The 18,216-nt window shown below is 51.6% G+C and overlaps 1 protein-coding gene across 1 annotated transcript in view; it reads left to right on the top strand.

Annotated features, from left to right (window-relative positions):
* Window positions 1-16,940, top strand: part of Bmp7 (bone morphogenetic protein 7) — a 76,863-nt gene extending 59,923 nt beyond the window's left edge. Inside the window, exons 4-7 of the mRNA XM_036184670.1 lie at window positions 6,420-6,617; window positions 10,688-10,764; window positions 12,323-12,433; window positions 14,971-16,940. Coding sequence (XP_036040563.1) covers window positions 6,420-6,617; window positions 10,688-10,764; window positions 12,323-12,433; window positions 14,971-15,120 — 536 coding nt within the window. The 3' untranslated portion in view covers window positions 15,121-16,940. The remainder of the gene's footprint in view (window positions 1-6,419; window positions 6,618-10,687; window positions 10,765-12,322; window positions 12,434-14,970) is intronic.
* Window positions 16,941-18,216: the final 1,276 nt, after the last annotated feature.

Raw genomic sequence — 18,216 nt, 5'->3', positions numbered from 1 at the left:
TGTGTGTGTGTGTGTGTTATGTGTATATGTATGTGTGTGTGTGTGTGTGTATGTGGTGTATGTGTGTGTATGTGCATGTGTGTGTGATGTATACATGTGGTGTGTGTGTATTTTGTGTGATGGTGTGTGTGTGTGTGTGTGTGTGTGTGTGGTGGTAGCACTGACTCAACCAGCTGTTGCAGTTGACATCAATATACATGCCAACATGCAGATGTGCAAACAAAACAGCTAAACACACACACACACACACACACACACACACACACACACACACACCACCCCCTAAAAAGTCATTTTTACTATTTCTTACCTTTTTTGAAGTCCTGGGTTTGATCTCTAGCACCTCATAAAGGGGTTGTGTGGTGCACGCCTGGAATTCCAGCACTCTGGAGGTACAGTGGCAGGACAGGAAGTTCAAGGCCAGCCCCAGCTCTAATGAATTTAACACTAGCTCGGGCTGCAGGAGACCTTGTCTCAAGATGAGAAACAAGGAAGCAGCCACAAAGGGGAGCCTGTCCCAGGGAGGAAGCGCCCACTCTGGCCCCGCCCCTAGCCGCCTGGCTGGTGGGTGGGTGCCCCACACCCTTCCTGCTTCTTGTAGCCCCAGGGAGGTGCTCCGCACAGCAAGGAAACTGTCCTGTCTCAGCCTTAGGGAGGCACAAGGTGGCGGTAAAGTTGGAGTGACCAGTGATTGCGACGCTTTCAGTGTGGTCCTGCACGCAGCAAACAGTCTCTGTTTTTCGGAAATTCAGATGGGGCAGCCTGCTTCCTTACTTCCCAAACCTGCCTTTTCATAGGCAGGTCTGTGGGCTTTTGGGTGGAGAAGAACACCAGTCGGCTAACCCTCAGCTAAAATAGAAATAGTTTCTAATTTTGCCAAAGACACAGATTTTGTGGTTCAAAGTATATGTGTATTGTCTTTCTGCCTTCATTAATTAATTCATCCACTTCCACCCCATGCCTTCCTTACTCAGTAGCCATGCTGGCTGTTTGAACACAAATAGTCAAAACAAATGATTACAAACACTAATTGAAACTGTCACGCAGAAACATCTCAAAGGAAAGGGGATTCTTACCATCACCCCTTCTGTTTTGTTTCGATTTTCAGGAGAGGGTTTCTTTGTGTAGCCCTGGCTGTCCTGGAACTTGCTCTGTAGACCAGGCTGATCTCCAAACTCACAGAGATCCACCTACCTCTGCCTCCTGAGTGCTGGGATTAAAGGTGTGCACCACCACTGTCTGTCTACACACTGTTTTTTGACTGCTCCCTTGTTCAATTTCAAAGTGAAGAGCACAGAGTGGCGGCCTATGCCTGTAATCTCAGCACTTAGGAGGAGAAGCAGAAGGATGGCTGTAGGTTCAAGGCCAGCCTGGGCTATGTGGTGAGACCCTGTATCAAATATGTACTTGTGTGTGTGTGTATGAATATATATAGGCACACCACTGTGTATAACAGGCCATAGCACCATGACGGAACATCAGCAGTACTAGGGATAGATTTAGGGTCTCCTGCGTGCTGGGTAAGCACTCTACCCGGGAGCCACATCTCAATGTATTTTGATTACTTTGTATGTGAACACCTAAGACAAGGCAGACAAAGTGGCAGCCAGCCGTGACTTTCTAACCAGGACCCCTTCCTCCTTAGGGGTCACGTGACATTGTCTGGGGTCCTGGGTGGAGGCTGCTTGAACACTCTCCAGTGCATAGAACACCCTCCAAGGGTGCATACCTGTGGCGCACCCTCTGCCTTCTTGTCCTCCTCTTTCCCCTGTGCCATAGCTGTGGGTCCTGCTTTGGGACTATAGGAATAATGCCGCCGTGGACGCCCATGCGCGGAGTGTGGGGTGGACTGTGTTAGCTGCCTCGCTGTGACAAAGTGCCCGGCAAGTGACTAAAGGGAGGAAGAGTTTATGTTGGCTCCCAGTGTGAGGGGACCATTCTGTCACCGTAGAGAGTCCTGGCAGCTGGACACAGTTCCTCAGCAGTCAGGAAGGAGAGAGAGATGCATGCTGGGGCTCAGCTCACTCTCTCCCCCTGGGACCCCAGCCACCACATTCATGGTGGTCTTCCCTCTCCAGTGAAGCTTCTTGGGAAGGTTCTTTACAGACGCTCCCTGAGGTGTGTCTCTGATTCTAAATTTAGCCACAGTGGCAAGATGGCAAGGAAGGTGAGCTGTCACACTTGACAGGGTGTGTTTAAATTCTTCTAAAGACGCAGAAGCAGCCATTTTCCTGACCCTGCCTTTTGCTGAAGGTAAACAAATGCAGAGGGGTTGTCTTCCAGCCTTTACACAGAAAGCCCTAATCTTTCCCCAGATTAGGTAATAAGGACAGAATCAGCACTTGCTCCTGAGGGCCAGCTCCATGCCAGGCCCCAAGATGGCTTGTGCCCATGTTCCCTGTCGCCAGCCTCTGAGGAGTGAGGATAATTCCAGGCTCTAGACTTAGTCATCGAGGTGGGGCATTCACGGTGGTGGTCGAGGTGAGGGTGAAGGTTGCAGGCTGGCTTGACCCAGTGGCGCTGTGTCACAAGAGACCCTGTTTGTGCTGTTCCTTCCACAGGGTAGCCCTTGTTTGAAAATATGGTTTCCCTGGGCTCAGTTCATGAAGGTAGTTTCTGGAATGCCATCTGTCTCCCTCCACTCTGCTGAGAGGATAAGTTTCTTCCGAACGTTAGAGCAGCAAGCGTGTTTTCTAGAAATTTCCAGAACACCTCTCTTCTCTCTTCCGTGTTCTGGCTGAACTGGGTCACGTCTCACCCCTGAGCAGTGACAATGATTGTACAGGATTAGGTGCCTCTTGTCAGACCACATCCCACCCAGCCCTGAGGCCGGGGGCCGGTTAGCTTGAGCGAAGCTGCCAAGGTGAAAAGTGTGCCATTCACCAAGGAAACAGGGACACGAGACCAGTGGCCTCATCCTATTTTACACAGGAGGAAGTCAAGGCTGCGCAGGCAGCTGGTGGCAGGTGTGGTTTCCGTTCCTTCTTAGCAGAGGTTATGACCAATGGAGGTGGCTTTGCTGACATCTGCCAGCACTGGCCAGCAGGTCGAAAGGGCCGCAGGACTGGGACCACTCTTGGCGCCTGGATTTAAGGGGTCCAGAGAGGCATCAGGATTTCAGGCGAGGCATTTTTATTCCACCCTAAAAGCCTTCCAGGGGGGAAGCCCAAGTCCTCGGGGCCCGGCTTTAATGGTTTCTTTTATAGACTCACTTGTGTTATAGATGGATGAACTGGGGGGGACCCCGCTCAAGAATGCAGGAGAGCTGGACGATGAAAGGGGGGCGTAAATTGTGGGGGTTGGGGAAATGTGTTTTCTTAAACATGAACTCTTAAAACCACACTAGCTCCCAGGACTGAGCCAGGCACTGAAGGCTGGCCTTCCCCAGGTCTGACCTGCCTGGGGACACCAGCTGATGTGACTTCCAGATGCAGGGGAGGTTGCGGGGGTGGGGTGGGGGTGTGTGGATTGGGGGGGTGGGCAAGGCCCTCCAGAGCCTTTACTTCTTCTGCTGGCCTTGGCTCTGTCACTGGACTTGGGGTCTCAGTAGCTACAGTGGTGAAGTGTTGTGACGTCGCCTCCCCACCCACGCCAGCCTCACCCCAGGTCAGATCCTGAGTTGTTGTTTTCTGAGCTGCTTTCAGGCAGATCGCACAGCCTCTCGTCTTGTTCTGCTCTGCACCATCGGCACTGTCTTCATCTGATGTCTCCCAGCTCTGAAGTATTCGTCACCACGTGTGACCTTAAATTCTGTTTCTTAGGAGCTCATCATGGTTGGTCCATGGGAAGAAGGACAGCCCAGGACCTGCATGTGAGTCACTTTACTCAGTGATGTGACAAAATGCCCAGCAGAAGCCACATAGGGAAGCTTAGTTTTGGGGCATGGCTGGACCGTACAGTCAGTCCATCCTGGTACCGGGGGTGTGTACCGGGGGTGTGAGGCAGCTGGTGACAGGTACCCACAACCAGGAAGCAGACAGAATACTGATGCTCAGTGTCCTTTCTATGTTCTACTCATTCCAGGACCAGCCCACCCTGGAGATAGGGATAATACTGCCCACCTTGAGGGTAGGTCCTCCCAGGTCAGTTAACCCAGTCTAGAAACTGCCCTGTAGAAATAACCAGAGCTTTGTGTCCATTGGCAGTCAAGATTGTTCAGTAAACCCTGGATGTCCATGACTACTTTCTCACTCTTGTTTCTGGGTCTCCAGGCTCTCATCGAGCACTTCTCTCCTCTCTGGGCCTTTCATGATCCTTCCTAATCAGGGGAGCCTGCAAACTCTGCTGAATGCCCTCGAGTCTCTGTGAAAGAAAGAGGGTACTTGGAGTCAACCACCTTGTTTTGTCTAGCCTCCTGGATTCAAGTCCCCAGCACAGAGAGCTGAGCTCAGCACAACACCATGGTGGGAGGAGGGGGCTCTTAAAGTGAGAAGAAGTAACCCAGGAAGCCAGGACTGAGTCTGGATGTCCTCACCCCACAGGCCTGGTGAGGACCCCAGGTAGCAGAAATCATGCTAATCTTAACCCTAACTCAACCCTAGCACTAACTTAAAACTAGCCCTAACTTAACCCTAACCAACCCCCACAACCTGACCCTTGGTTCCAAGAAGGAATTTCTCACAGCACCTGTTAAACTTTGTCTCCCATCTTTCACTCCCCAGCCCCGTGCCTCAGTTTTCCATCTTTGTAAAGCTTTCACGGCTTTAGCCAAGGATGTGCCAGTCTCACAGAACTGTCTTTTTCCTCAGCCCTTTTACAGTCTCTCAGCAAATTCCTTCAGTTTTCTTCAAAACACATCAGAACCTGTCATTTTCTAGGTCTGAAACTCATTCCTGCCACTGTGGCATCCCCACGGCAGAAACTGACTGATGGATAAATGGGACATGTTCTATCTGTCTGTCTGTCTGTGTCTGTGTCTGTGTCTGTCTGTCTGTCTGTCTGTCTGTCTGTCTCTCTCTCTCTCTCTCTCTCTCTCTCTCTCTCTCTCTCTGTGTGTGTGTGTGTGTGTGTGTGTGTGTGTGTGTGTGTGTGTGTGTGTGTGAGAGATGCTAGGCTGGAGCTCACAGTTTTGCACATTTGTGCATTTGAGATAAATCCCACTCTAAATCCTCTTTATATTTTTATTTTGAGGCAAGTCTTTCAGTCTCCCACACGAACTGAACTCTCTATCCTCCTGCCTCAACCTCCAGAGTAGCAGAGATGACAGCACCAAGGTCAGCTTCCCCACCCCAATTTCATATGGATCTTTTTCCAAACGGAGAGCTGAAATCAACATTGTTCCAAAGGTTAAGCGGGCAGCAGGTAGGCAGCTGGAGGGTGTCTGGGGAAGGCATCCAAGAATCACTTCTCACCATGCTCACTTCCCCTGCCCCAGGCTGGTCCTTTAGAACCCTTCTGGCTGTTGAGCTGTGTCAGCTTGGACTTTGACTTCTGTCTTTCACCTTGTTGGGTCTCAGGGCCAGCCCAAGGTCATCTTAGGAACACTCTAAGTCCTCAGCCAGTAGCTCTGCTTTCTGTAGTCCCCTCCTGTCCCACTTTGGGTATCTGTGACTATGTCCCTCAAGCTGATGGCTCCCAAGTACCATCCCCATGTAAAGGCAGAAGTCCTGTATCTGGCTGTCACTGGCTGTGGACCTTTCCTAGGCACAGGAAGGTCCTGCCTGGTCCCTCCACTGCAGGCAGCTGCTGGCATCTGTGGTGATGTGTAGCCTCTTTCATACTTTTCATGAAGCCACTGGCCCCTGGCATGAAGCCCTGTCCTGCATGGCCTAGCTGTTTCTCAGGGGTTTATTATACCTGCCAAGACCTTGTTCAGGCAAAATGCTTGCCACAGACCTGGAGTGACCTGTGCCTCTAGCCTGTTATCAGCTGTCACCCTACCTGCCTGCTTCTCTTTCTCATCCTCCTGGGATCCAGCTTTTCTCTCCATGCCTTTACTTCCGTAGGACCCTTCTCCCTTAATGCTCTCTCCCACATACATAGGGATCACGCCTCACTGCCTCCTGGTCTCTCCTCTGGTGGCCTCTCCATTGCCATCAGGCATTGGCAGTCATGCTCACCTCCTTGGCACACAACAGTTATATTCCCTACCCCTTGAAGCTTGGCCAACCAAGTGACCCCCTCTGGCAAGTGCAGTGTGAGCTGCACATCGCCTGCACTAGCTGAGACCCCCTGCAGGTCTTGGCCAGAATTCTCATCCTTCTTAGTGTCGGGGTCACCACTGGGTGATTGTATGCTGCCTTCCATGCTCCCAGATGTCACCAGAGATCAGGGCACCCCTAAAACAGCTCCAGAAATTGCCCAAATAGTCCTTGCTGGATGAATGAGTAGCAGTGAATGGATTGTAAGGTGAAGATAGAATCATGTCCCTACCCCTTCTCTGTCCCTGCACACCTCTGTAATGAGTACCTCCTCCGCAGGGCAGAGCATCAACCCCAAGTTGGCGGGCCTGATTGGGCGGCATGGACCCCAGAACAAGCAGCCCTTCATGGTGGCCTTCTTCAAGGCCACAGAGGTCCATCTACGTAGCATCCGGTCCACTGGGGGCAAGCAGCGCAGCCAGAACCGCTCCAAGACACCCAAGAACCAAGAGGCACTGAGGATGGCCAGTGTGGCAGGTAGGCCAATGCAGGCTGAGCAGCCAGAGGGGACCATATGCGCAAATGCATTGTGAATGGCTCCAGAACAGATCAGCCTGTGAGTTGGGATGTGCTGTCCAGCATGTAGCTGCTCTGGGATTCTGGTAACATTGAAGCAAGGCAAGGGCCAGACACAAATCAGCCTGCTTGGGAGGGCTCCAGGCTGACTCAGTCCTCCAGCTCCTGGCCTTAGGATTCTGAGGAAACACCCAAGCGAGTTTGGGCTATTTAGAACTAAAAAGTGAGTCCACCAGGCCATTGCCCTATCCCCCCATCCCACTCTCTCACCCCTCCACTTCAGGTCACCTTGCATTGCACTTAGAAATTGATAGTCATTTAATTTGTGAAGGGAGAAGGTAACCCACTGTGGCGGTTGGACTTATTGTTTCTAGGGTGTCCCCCAGTGCCCTGGGGAGACTTTGGTGGATAGAGAGAGTTGTATCTAAAAGTATAGACGGACACAGTCTGCTTTCCACAGCATCAGAATTTATCATTAATTCAGAGACTATGCCAATTTAATTGGCTTTAATTCACCAAATACCCCATTTCCCTTTGTAGACATGGCCACTTCCAATCATAGGTTTTTATTCCAATCTTAAGTAGCAGGGAGCCAGTCTTAGCTACGTAACAGTTAATGACACAGCACACATTGCACGTGTGTAGCATGACGTGACTTATTAGCACACACTTTGCAGAGTGGGTAAGGAGTAGTGCAGGAAGAGACAGTGCTACTCAGAATACTGTCCTGAAGCTAGAGAGACAGAGCCGACCAGGGCTCAAGGAAAGTCTCTTCGGGGATAAAGGAGGCTCAGGCTGAGCTCAGGGCTATTCAGAGCAGAGTTGGCAAATGCAGATCTTGGTGAGTTTGGGTGTTGATTTGCAGAGGGCTGAGGGTGACGGGCAGGGCTGGGGCTCGAGTCCTTCCCTGTGGCAATTTTCCTGGGCAAGGTTCATGACCAGTGACCAGGGCCTGGGTCACTGTGCCAGCATGTCCTAGCCCAGTGCGAGAGTTCCATCTGGTATGATGGATGGCTTGTGAGTCTGCTGTTTCTGACATAAGCTATATTCTTAGATGGCATTGTTTACGGACACAAATAAATTACCCGGAAGTCTCCCCTCTGGAGCGGCTGATGGCACTGCTTTACTTATATGAATAAGATGCAAAGTCCGTCTGCCTCAGCATTCAGACTCATCATAGAACTACTCAGGGCAGCACAGCTGATCTGTTAAACAGGTTAGCTGTGGGTGAGGCACCCTGAAAGCTGCTGTTCTCAACAGTCGTACAGAGTCACTTGCCTGCTCTGCCAGCGGCCTGAGTGTGGATAGAGACCTCCTAAGTATTCTCTTCTGCCAGCTAGGGCCTTTTATAGACAGACATCTCAAAGGGGTCTGTGAGTCCCCAAATTAAAAAAACAACAACAACTGAGTTTTCTTCATATTTGGAGGCCTTGTTTATGCTGGGACTGGAATTCTGTAGTGGAAACCTGGATGTAGAAACTATTTGGGACAGGTAGATGTGATTGTCACCTTCACCTGTATGTGGTGATAGGCCCAGGATTGGGGATGGTGGCTAGGTAACGCAGCTCATTCCAGGGGTGCAGAAAGAGTTCCCAAGGGAACTGAGCTGAGGCCTGTGAGCAAGGTCAGACTGGCCCCATTGCTAAGGCCTGTGCATCCTGAGAGTACCAAGCCTCATGTTTTAGCTTTTCTGACACCTTAGAGACTGGTGGCTGTGGCAGAGGAGACAGCTGGTGCCACAAGTAGGTGGAGCATTCTCTTGGGAGTCTCATCTTGGAGTTTGAGACCCATCCCAAGCAGGAGTGGGAGTTTTATGGGTTCAGGCTGTGTGCAGTGCAGGTGTGAGGTCATGCTGGGTGTTCTAGGAAGGGTGGGTATAACACAGAGTGAAGGAGGGCCCCAGAATTTGAAACTTCCCAGAAACCTCTGCAAACTCAGCTGCCAAAGAGCTCTGGCATGTCCCATGCCAGCAAAGGCAACCTCGTCTTGTAGATCTACAACGTTCGCCTCTGGACTAAGAGGAATGCTGAGGGCCCTACCCTACGGTGTCCCACAGAGGGCCCACCTTCATAGTAGCTCCAGGACAGGTCCTCACTCCCTCAAATGACAGCTAGTCCGTCTGGCTCAGACTCTGCCTACTCCTGTAGATTTCAACTCCCTACTCTTGTTTTAAGTTCTTCCAAACCCTGCCTGGAAGTTTAACATAAAAAAAATTCCAGGACTGGGGCCCCACCCTGCCTTAGTGAGCAGCCTGTGTGTGTGCGGAGGCGTGTGCCCAGTGCCTTTGAAGTGCTCACACCTCACATGATGGGCCACACAAGTTGAATCCTCTCTTGCACGCACATCATCTTTATGTGTCTGGCTGGAGACACATGTCCCAGCCTGCCTTTGCATGGAAGTCTCTTTCCTGTGGGCCACCCCTGCCCCAGGGCTCCAACTGCTATTGAGATGCAGGTGGAGAACCTGGGTCCCTTCTCCCCTTTAGTCCAGCACCCTGCTAATTGGCCATATTCTCCAGCTGACCCTGGGGTGTGGCAGCAAGTCTGAGCACCTGTCCTAATTTGCCTACTGCCCAGGCAGGGCCTTTCAGAGGTGCAGCAGCTGGTGGCTGGCACTGCCTGCTGTTCACTGGCTCTCTGCTGTACTGGGTGGGGTGGGTGGAACCAGATTGGGGGCAGGGGAAGTAGGTGTCTCTTTTATTCCTTTCCCTTGCTTTTCTGTTAAGAAGGACCCAAGAATGCTGGGGAATTCCAGCCACCTTCTCCTGGGGCGGTCACAACCCCAGATAGGAAGAGCAAGGCCCATCCCCACAGCACACCCACAGCTAGCTTCCAACATTAAACCAAAGCTCTTCACTGGGATCTGCTCCTTCTCTGCATGTTACAGACATAGCTATTTTCACAGCATTTTTTCACAGCTCAGGATCCACCCTGACTCAGGAGTGGGAGCTGTGGGCAATCTGGTCCAGCGATCCTACTCAGAATTGTACCTTGCTCAGACTGCTTCACTCTGGGCTGAGGAGGCGGTCCACTTCCTTCTTTCCTTCCTGCCTCCCCACAGGAAAGAGGGGAATAGGGCTTGATGGGTGGATAGTGCTAGCTGCAGCCCCCGGCTTTGCCACAGTGGAGAATGGCACCTTAGATAGCCACTCCATAGCTGTTCCAGGAGGTAGACAAGTTGTCCAACTCTGTGGACTGTGCTCTGATAGTGCCCTGGCCCTTGACCTTTGTGTTGAGACAGCCTTGACCTGTGCTATTTCTTCCTGACCTCAGAGCTGTGCAGGTGGAAGTCCCATGCATCCAGAGAAGCCAACTCTGAGGGATGTGTCACTTGTCACTAGACACCCTGTGAAGCAGTCATCACATTTGGGTGGTTGTAGGAGGGTATGTGGGGATGAGGAGTCGCCTGAGTGCTCAGGCACCTGGCCTGTAGGACTCTATCGTGTAGACCAGGGGCCTGGGCTTTATGTGCAAGGACAGATGATGGAAAGCCCTAGAACAGTCAGGTGGGGACAGGCATTAAGTAAGTACCAATTCATGCAGCTGTAGAGTAGAGGAAGATCCCACAGCTCTGCACGAAGGACAGACAGACGGATTCTCACAGTGTTTACAAAGTGTAGCCCAAATGCTACAAACTTACATCCTTCTAGAAAACCCAAGCACACTGTTCTTGGCCTTTAAAGAAACTCAGCTGCTGCTGCTGGGGACCATGAACTTTCCGTGACTTCTTCCTGGTGGTGTGCCACCCTCGGTTATATGTCCTGTCTCTGCAGGTGCATGAGCATCTTGGGTCCTCCTCAGTGGGCCTCCTTGGGCAGAGTGGTCTGGAAGCAGGATAGTCTGAGTGGGACTGGGGGACCTCTACTAAGGGTCAGGGTGACCATGAAGGCTGCAGGTCCTCAAACTGGCTTCTCAGCCATTGCTGTCCTTCAGCCTCTGAGTCCAGTGCCTGCTCCCTGACAGCAGAACCAAAGGCCTTGAACATGTGTGTGTTTCTCTCTCCTCCCTGGGTTTTTCTTCTTGTCCATGCAGAAAACAGCAGCAGTGACCAGAGGCAAGCCTGCAAGAAACATGAGCTGTATGTCAGCTTCCGAGACCTCGGCTGGCAGGTAAGGATGGCTGCATCACCACACACTTGGGCTTTCTCTGTCCCTGCCAGCCACAAGGCTGTCTCCATGGGTGCAGTGTGTCACAGTTTATGTCTTTTTCCCCCTCAGGGACAGTGTCCCATATGTCCCAGACTGGCATCACACTCACTGTGTAGCCTAGGATGACCTTGTACTTGGGCTCCCCTACATCTACCTCCCAAGTGCTGGGATCACAGGAGTGTGCCATGATGCCTAGTTTGTGCCATGCTGGGAACGGACCCCAGAATGCCCTGCATGCTAGGCAAGCATTCTACCAGCTCAGTCCCAGGCTAGTCCACAGTTCTTGTCTTTACTGGTGAAATGTCCAATGCCAGGAGTCCTGACCTGAGAGAATGCCTTGAACTGGATACTTACGGACATCCAGGACGTCCCATGACACCCGAGGTGTGGTTGACTCTTAGGCCTGAACTTGAAACATCACCTTCTACCTTCTGAAGTGTGAACTTTATTCTTCATGCACACCCTATTCCCACCCAGTGGCTGGCCGCTTTTCCCACATCTCCCACATATGACCGTGCGTTTGAAGCCAGCCCTGGAGGGCCAGCTCCCTCCACATCGCTCTGTGACTCAGATTGTGTTTGTTTCTGAGCCAAGCAGACTGTTGTGTTGGAAGTGAAGGCTCTGCACATGCTGTTTCTCCCGGTGTGCTTTGTCGAACACTCCTGCAGCGGGAGCCCTCCTCTTACCATCCCTAGACCATACGGCATTATGGAGCAGCGTAACATTTCCAGGGCTCTGAGAATACCCTGTCTGGATTACCCAAGCCACAGAGGGTCACTAGCCTCTTGCTCCAGAAGGTGCACCAGGCAGGGAGACCCACAGGAATGTCCTGTTTAGACAATGGAACAAAATGTTGTCGTCTACTGTGTTCACTCTAAAACCATACGTCCAAAGACGGTGCAAACAGACAGACAGACAGATGGACAGAATTCAGATGTCTGAACTCTTTACCGTACTGTGCTGGGTTTCATTTGTAGCTATCCTTACCCAGTGGGTGCAAGGCCTAGTCTGTGAGACGGACACACCTGGAGCAAGCTGAGGCATGCCACCCCTAGCAGAGACGGGGTGGCTCTAGGTGTGGTCTCTGACCTGTGGCTCACTCTCTGCTGCTACTGCACCTCTGGTCCAGGAGATGCAACACAACACAAGGGTGTCCTCTCTGCTGGGCTCACAGAGTACCATGCTCACTTCCCTGCCCCTGAAGGGACCCCACAACTCAGAAGAGCATAGCCTGAGCCTGTGTCCTCCACACAGGACACACAGGACAGGACACACAGGGGTGGGACACACAGGGCGGGACACACAGGGCGGGACACACAGAGGGGACACACAGGGTGGGACACACAGGATGGGACACACAGAGGGGGACACATGGTGGGACACACAGGGTGGGACACACAGAGGGGGACACACAGGGCGGGACACACAGAGGGGGACACACAGGGTGGGACACACAGAGGGGGACACCCTGGGCTCTGCAGGGTTTGGGTAAGACTTGGCCTCATTCTCCTCTTTGCAGGACTGGATCATCGCACCTGAAGGCTATGCTGCCTACTACTGTGAGGGGGAGTGTGCCTTCCCTCTGAACTCCTACATGAATGCTACCAACCACGCCATTGTCCAGACACTGGTGGGTGCCTCCTGAGGGTCTGGCCTATGGGGGTGTGAGTGTCTTCTACTGCCTTTATCCAGGACCTGAGCAGCTGTCTGCCCAAGTGTGTCGTGACTCTTGTGGGTACCTGCTGTACAAAAGGCTGAAAAAATATGTTTTAGTCATACAATGGTATAAAGATGAGTGTGTGTGTGTGTGTGTGTGTGTGAGTCTGTGTGTGTGTCTGTGTGTGTGTGTGTGTGTGTGTGTGTGTGTGTGTGTGTGTGTGTGTCTTGGACCCTATCACTGTGCCTCACTGAGGACTGGATCCCCTCCTGGAAGGACCCATCCTCCTGAGTGTCAGCATGCCATGCTGTGTTATGGAAAAACATGACTTAGCTCCTGGCTCTCCTCCAGCCGCTGGCCCTCTCCTGCAATAGGGAGACTTCAGTTTGCCAGGGCCACAGCCCCCGTTCCCAACTCCTGACTTTCTTTCTCAGGTTTGAAGTTGAACATGAAGGTTCAGTAATTTGAGAGGCTTTATTCTGTTGGTTGTCTGCTATGTGCCAGGGCCTGGGGACACAGGCAGGGAGCAGCTCCGTGTTCTTGACCTTGGGCTTTCCTGTCCAGGGGAGGAAATGGTCAACTGAGCAGATGAGAGTTTCAGAGGGAGAGAGTGGACGAGGGGAGGAGGGCAGGAGGCAGCTGCAGATTCAGGTCAGCCCTCTGTGGGTCGCTGGGAAGAGCCAAGTGATGAGAAGGTGTTCTGAGCCCACGCTGGTGCACGAAGCCTCCGGTTGATGCTGCTCTACCCAGGCCCAAGTGGCCTTGCTGTCTGCACTGGATGTTGTCTGAGCTTCTCTCAACAACCAATCGTCCATGCTGGTTTGAATTCTGGTGCTGAAGAGCTCGCCACATGATCCTCTTCCTCACAGTTCTGTTTGTTATTCAGATTTATGTTTAACCCATGCCAACGTTGTAAGTCCTGAACAGAAAGCTCACTCACGCCCTTCATTTAGTCCAAGCTTTACCCTGTGGCAGAGGAAGGGTCTCCACCACTCCCTCCCTCCTCTCTCTTCCTTTCTCTCTCTTTTCCTCCTGCACTTGCTTTTATGGTTAAAAGGCTGGACCCCAGAGCCTCATACATGTTCGGTAAACTCTCTAACATCAAGGTGTATCCCTAGCCCTTAGGTTTCACTAAACTGTCTTGCCTGGTCTTGATCTCACTGTGACCTTGTGGTCCTTCTGCCTTAGACTCTGAGTAGCTGGAATTACAGGCCTGCACCCCAAGACCAGCAGCAAGGGATATCTTTTTTTTTTTTTTTTTTGACACAGGGTTTCCCTGGCTGTCCTGGAACTTGCTCTGTAGACCAGGCTGGCCTGGAACTCAGACATCTGCCTGCCTCTACCTCCCGAGTGCTGGGATTAAAGGCATGCACCATTAGCACCTGGCTAGCAAGGGATGTCTTTAAGTACTGATTTTCCAATATTTTCCTTCCCCCCTGGACTATAAACTCCAAAACTGCATTTGGGATGGAGTCTGAAGCCAGGGACAGAATGGTCCGTCTGGACCTCGTGCTCTGCTAGTGCGGGCTGCTCTGAACACCCATAAGGTTCTGTGTCCTGTCCTGTGGCTTCAAGACCCTTCTCCAGCATCCTTCACCACTGGCCTTCCTGGCTCAGGGGTACAGCCTCCTTCGTTAGCATTTCACCATGGAAGTATCCAGTGCTGGAGGGAGGAGGCCTCTGTGGTCACATGGACCAGGGGTAAATCCTTCTCTGGGGCATCCTACGTGCTGAATAAACTGGGTGTTGTGGTTTAGGTCTCTTTTCAACTCAGCACTCAGGAGGCAGAAGCTAGATGATATGAAATTCAGGCTCATCTTTGGCTCCACAGCAAGTTCAAGGCCAGCCCTGGGATATAAGAGCCCCTGTCTTAAACAAACCAGTAACACCTGAGAACTGAGTCTCTGGCCTATCTTCAGCACTGAGTTCACCTAAAGACAGGGATTAGTCAGCTGGGCTGGGGTCAGCCTGGATGAGTAGTGGCCTCTCCCTTCAATTTGCTCCACTCCCCCTGCCAATCCCTGCTGCCTACTCCAGGTTGACTTTGCTTGTCAATGGTGCTTACATGGTAACGCAAGGCATCTGAGTTTTCTCTTGTCTGAACCCCTGTGGGGTGCACGAGTACCCGTGAGCAAAACAGCCCTCTCTTTATAATTGTCATGATGCTGGGGATGGCACATAGGACCTTTTGTGTGCTCAGCAAGTACTCTACCTCTGAGCTACAACCCATCCCTTCAGACAGAGTGCTTTTTGAATGGGCAGCAGTCAGGGAGGTCTTCAGCTTGGAGCTTAAGCTGTCTCTCCCACATTAGATGTGTGAAGGAAGACTGTGGGTCCTGGTTCCTTCATGTGCATAGTGGAGGTGAGTCCTGAGCTGAGCTGGGTCATGAGACATGTTCACCTGTCATTTATGGTCATCTTAGCCAGACAGTAGATGTTCTTTGGAGAACTCTAGAAGCCCGCAGAAGGCCTCCCCACCTCTCACCATGATTTATGTTGGTGGATTGCAGGTTCACTTTATCAACCCGGACACGGTACCCAAGCCTTGCTGTGCACCCACCCAGCTCAACGCTATATCTGTCCTCTACTTTGACGACAGCTCCAATGTCATCCTGAAGAAGTACAGAAACATGGTGGTCCGGGCCTGTGGCTGCCACTAGCCTCTGCTGAGAGCCTGACCCTTTGGAGCCACATTGTTCCAGATCTGTGGTGTCTCACCTTCTAGTCTCTCACTGCCCACCTTGGCGAGAATCGAACAGATCAGCCACCTCTCCTGAGCCTTCCCCTCACCTCCCCAACTGGAGATACATAAGGCATGAGAAACCTGAGCGCCCAGTGGCTGGCAAGCAGGCTTTAATTCTGGCACATTATGGACAAGATCCTCCAAGCTGCCACAGGCAACACCCAGCAGGAAAAATACCTTCCAGGAATGAGTCTGTTGGCCATGTGGTCTCTGTGGCGCTCTGAGTCCTGGAGGGGTAATTGCGTGTGTCCTTCAGCCAGGCCATCCGCTCCCGCAGGAAGGAAGACATAGCCAGGGTGGATGCTTACATCTGTGCTGAAGAAAAACCAAGCAGAAGTCCGTGTAATAAAATGTCACAATAAAACCCATGAATGAAAATGGTTAGGATGTTACACATATATTTTCCTAAACAATTTATCCCCATTCCTTGGTTTATTCTGACTTCATAAACAGAAGCTGGGGCCTGTGGAGGCTGGGGAGGCCCCCTCCTTTTTATTTGGTTTCCTTCTGAGGCTGCAGGGCCCAGTGTTTACCCAGAACTGCCCAAATCCACCCTGTAGGGAGGGGAAGGAGAGATGTCTGCTCAGAAGAGGCCAGGGATTGCTGGCCTCAAAGGAGATATGTTGGGGTGGAGAAGGAGGGAGGCGCACACACACACACACACACACACACACACACACATATGAAACACACACAGACTTTGGAATGGCTCTGCCAGCCTGTGCTAGGAAATAATGAGGACATTCAAAGTGAACAAGACAGGGTAGGACAGAGCTTGTACTCCACCCCATGTGAGGAAGCACAGGGATGCCCAAAGCCCACAGGTGCAGGTGTTCAAGGCAGTGTCCTATAAATAAGGCCTCTCTGGCCACACACCACATGGCTGCCATTCCTCCCTCTCAACCCCTGTCAGAAGGCCCTGCATGAAATTGGTTCCTCAGTTTGAGGGAGACTGGGTGCAGGGTTGTACTGGACTTAGAGGCACCCTCCTAACCATGCTTCCTGCCTCAGATGGCATTTCTGTCATGGCTCAAGCAAGCCCACTCTACCTGGGTCTGTGGTGCCCTAACCATCACGCACCAGCTCCCAGCTTCAAATGCAAGGCTGTGGCGAGGGCTGGACTGTCTGCCAATGTTTCCTGCATCCGTACAAAGAATGGGGTTAGCCAGGTGGGACCCGTGGCCCTGTAGCGTCTGGTCATGTGGGGAACCAGTTCTCTATATCTGTGATCCTGGAAACACTGGGTTCTCTTCTGTTATTATTATTATTATTATTATTATTATTATTATTATTATTATTTTTAATTTTCTTCTTCAGTAGCTTGGGCTGCAGCCTCCACTCTGCCTGGTCAATGGAGGGAAGAACATTTCTTCTTGTAATTTGTTTTGTGTTGGCAGATCTGGGGCTTTTTGTGTGACTCCCTCTTGGTACACATTTTGCTACTCATGGCCCTAGTCCACCCCGCAGCCAGTGTCTTTTGTACATTTAAATGTGTAAATAATTGTGACAAGACAAAGAAGTTATTTATTTCCATCTGAAGTTCTTTTCAAAGGCTCCTCGTGGAGGACAATGGGGTCGCTTTCCTTCAATCTGTTTGTTTTCTTATTTAAGACTATTTATTAACAGTTGGACCGATGGACCCATAGCTGTCCAATAAAGTGGTCCTTAGTGGAAAATCTGTAAAATAGAGTAAGAAGGGGTTTGACTTTGCAATAAAAGGAGACGTTTGGTTCTGGTTGTCAGACCCATGTGTGTATTTCTGTCTTTCCCCTCACCCCTGGACTCCTGGACATTGGAGTTTCATCTGCTGAGAACCTGCGACCTTGATCTCTACTGTTAATGGGATGTTTATCATCCAGGCCCAGGGGGAAGCGGGTGCTCGTCAGTATTTGGTGCAGCTGCGTGGGGCTCCAAGCAGGAGAGCAGAACCAAACAACAAATGCGCGTTTGGTAGGCTGGATGGCAAGGATCCTTGATTGAATCACAGCCCAGCTGTCAGCAGCTGCTTTAAAGAGGTAGGGGGTAAATTAGCTGTGTTTACTGCTAACATAGTCAAGGATTTAGTCATCCCAATAAAATAGAGGCACAAGAGAGGAAAGGGGGTGTATACCCCAAACTTGAAAGCAACACTGGCCTCACAGCTGGCGTCATTCAGTGCCCGTCACCCCGGCAGTTGGGGGCTGCCCTTGCAGGCCAGCTGTGGAGGTAGGTGGCCCACCACAGGCCTGGACAGGGTGTGGGCCCATCAAACTTGGCGCAGCGCTCATCTGGCTCCATCTGTCTTTGAAGTGCGCGCTAAGGTCACCTGGTGGATGTTTCTGGAATCCCAGCCGGCACTTGGACAGGCTGCTCTGTCTTCCCCTGCTGACTCAGACCCAGCAACCGCTCCTAACACATTCCAGCCCCTGCAGTTTCTAAACCCCTGCTGTCACTGTCCTGACAATTTAGCTTTTGTTCTGTTTTCCAGGCTGAAGACCAGAGCCACAAACCGGAGGTCCAGATGTGGCCTCCCAGATGTGCTTTATCCTCTCAACCCCACCCCCAGGGGTGTTTACACATTTTTAAAAACACAAATTCATTGCCAATATGTTTTTGCAAATCTGAAGTCCGGGTTTCTCTTGAGCAGTCGGCAGAGCGGGCCACCTGGTTCCTCCCTGAGTGCCGTTCCTAGCTGACCAGAGATGCCAGCGCCCCAGTCACCACTACACTCTGCTGCCTCTTCCACAAAGGGGCGAGGTCAGCTGACATTTTAAAAATGGCAGATGAACATCTATGTGTGCCCAAGTCCCAGAAGGAATAAGAAAATGAAAGCTACTCTGAGCTTCAGGACGGGCAACTAGCTTTTATGTTTGTCTTAAGCTGGCCTGTTCCCACAGCCCTCGGCAGACCCTGTGGCCATGTGTGGTAGACCAGATGTACTTACTCCTCTCCCCTTTCCACTCTCTTGGCTTCCACCTCTGCCAAATGCTGTTTAATACTGGCCACCAACAGGTGACAGACCTTGCTTACAGCC

Source organism: Onychomys torridus, chromosome 4 (assembly GCF_903995425.1).
Source record: "Onychomys torridus chromosome 4, mOncTor1.1, whole genome shotgun sequence".
In the NCBI taxonomy this organism is placed as follows: Eukaryota; Metazoa; Chordata; class Mammalia; order Rodentia; family Cricetidae; genus Onychomys; species Onychomys torridus.
The sequence above is the reverse complement of the archived record's forward strand: the minus strand, read 5'-3'. Positions and strand labels throughout refer to the sequence as shown.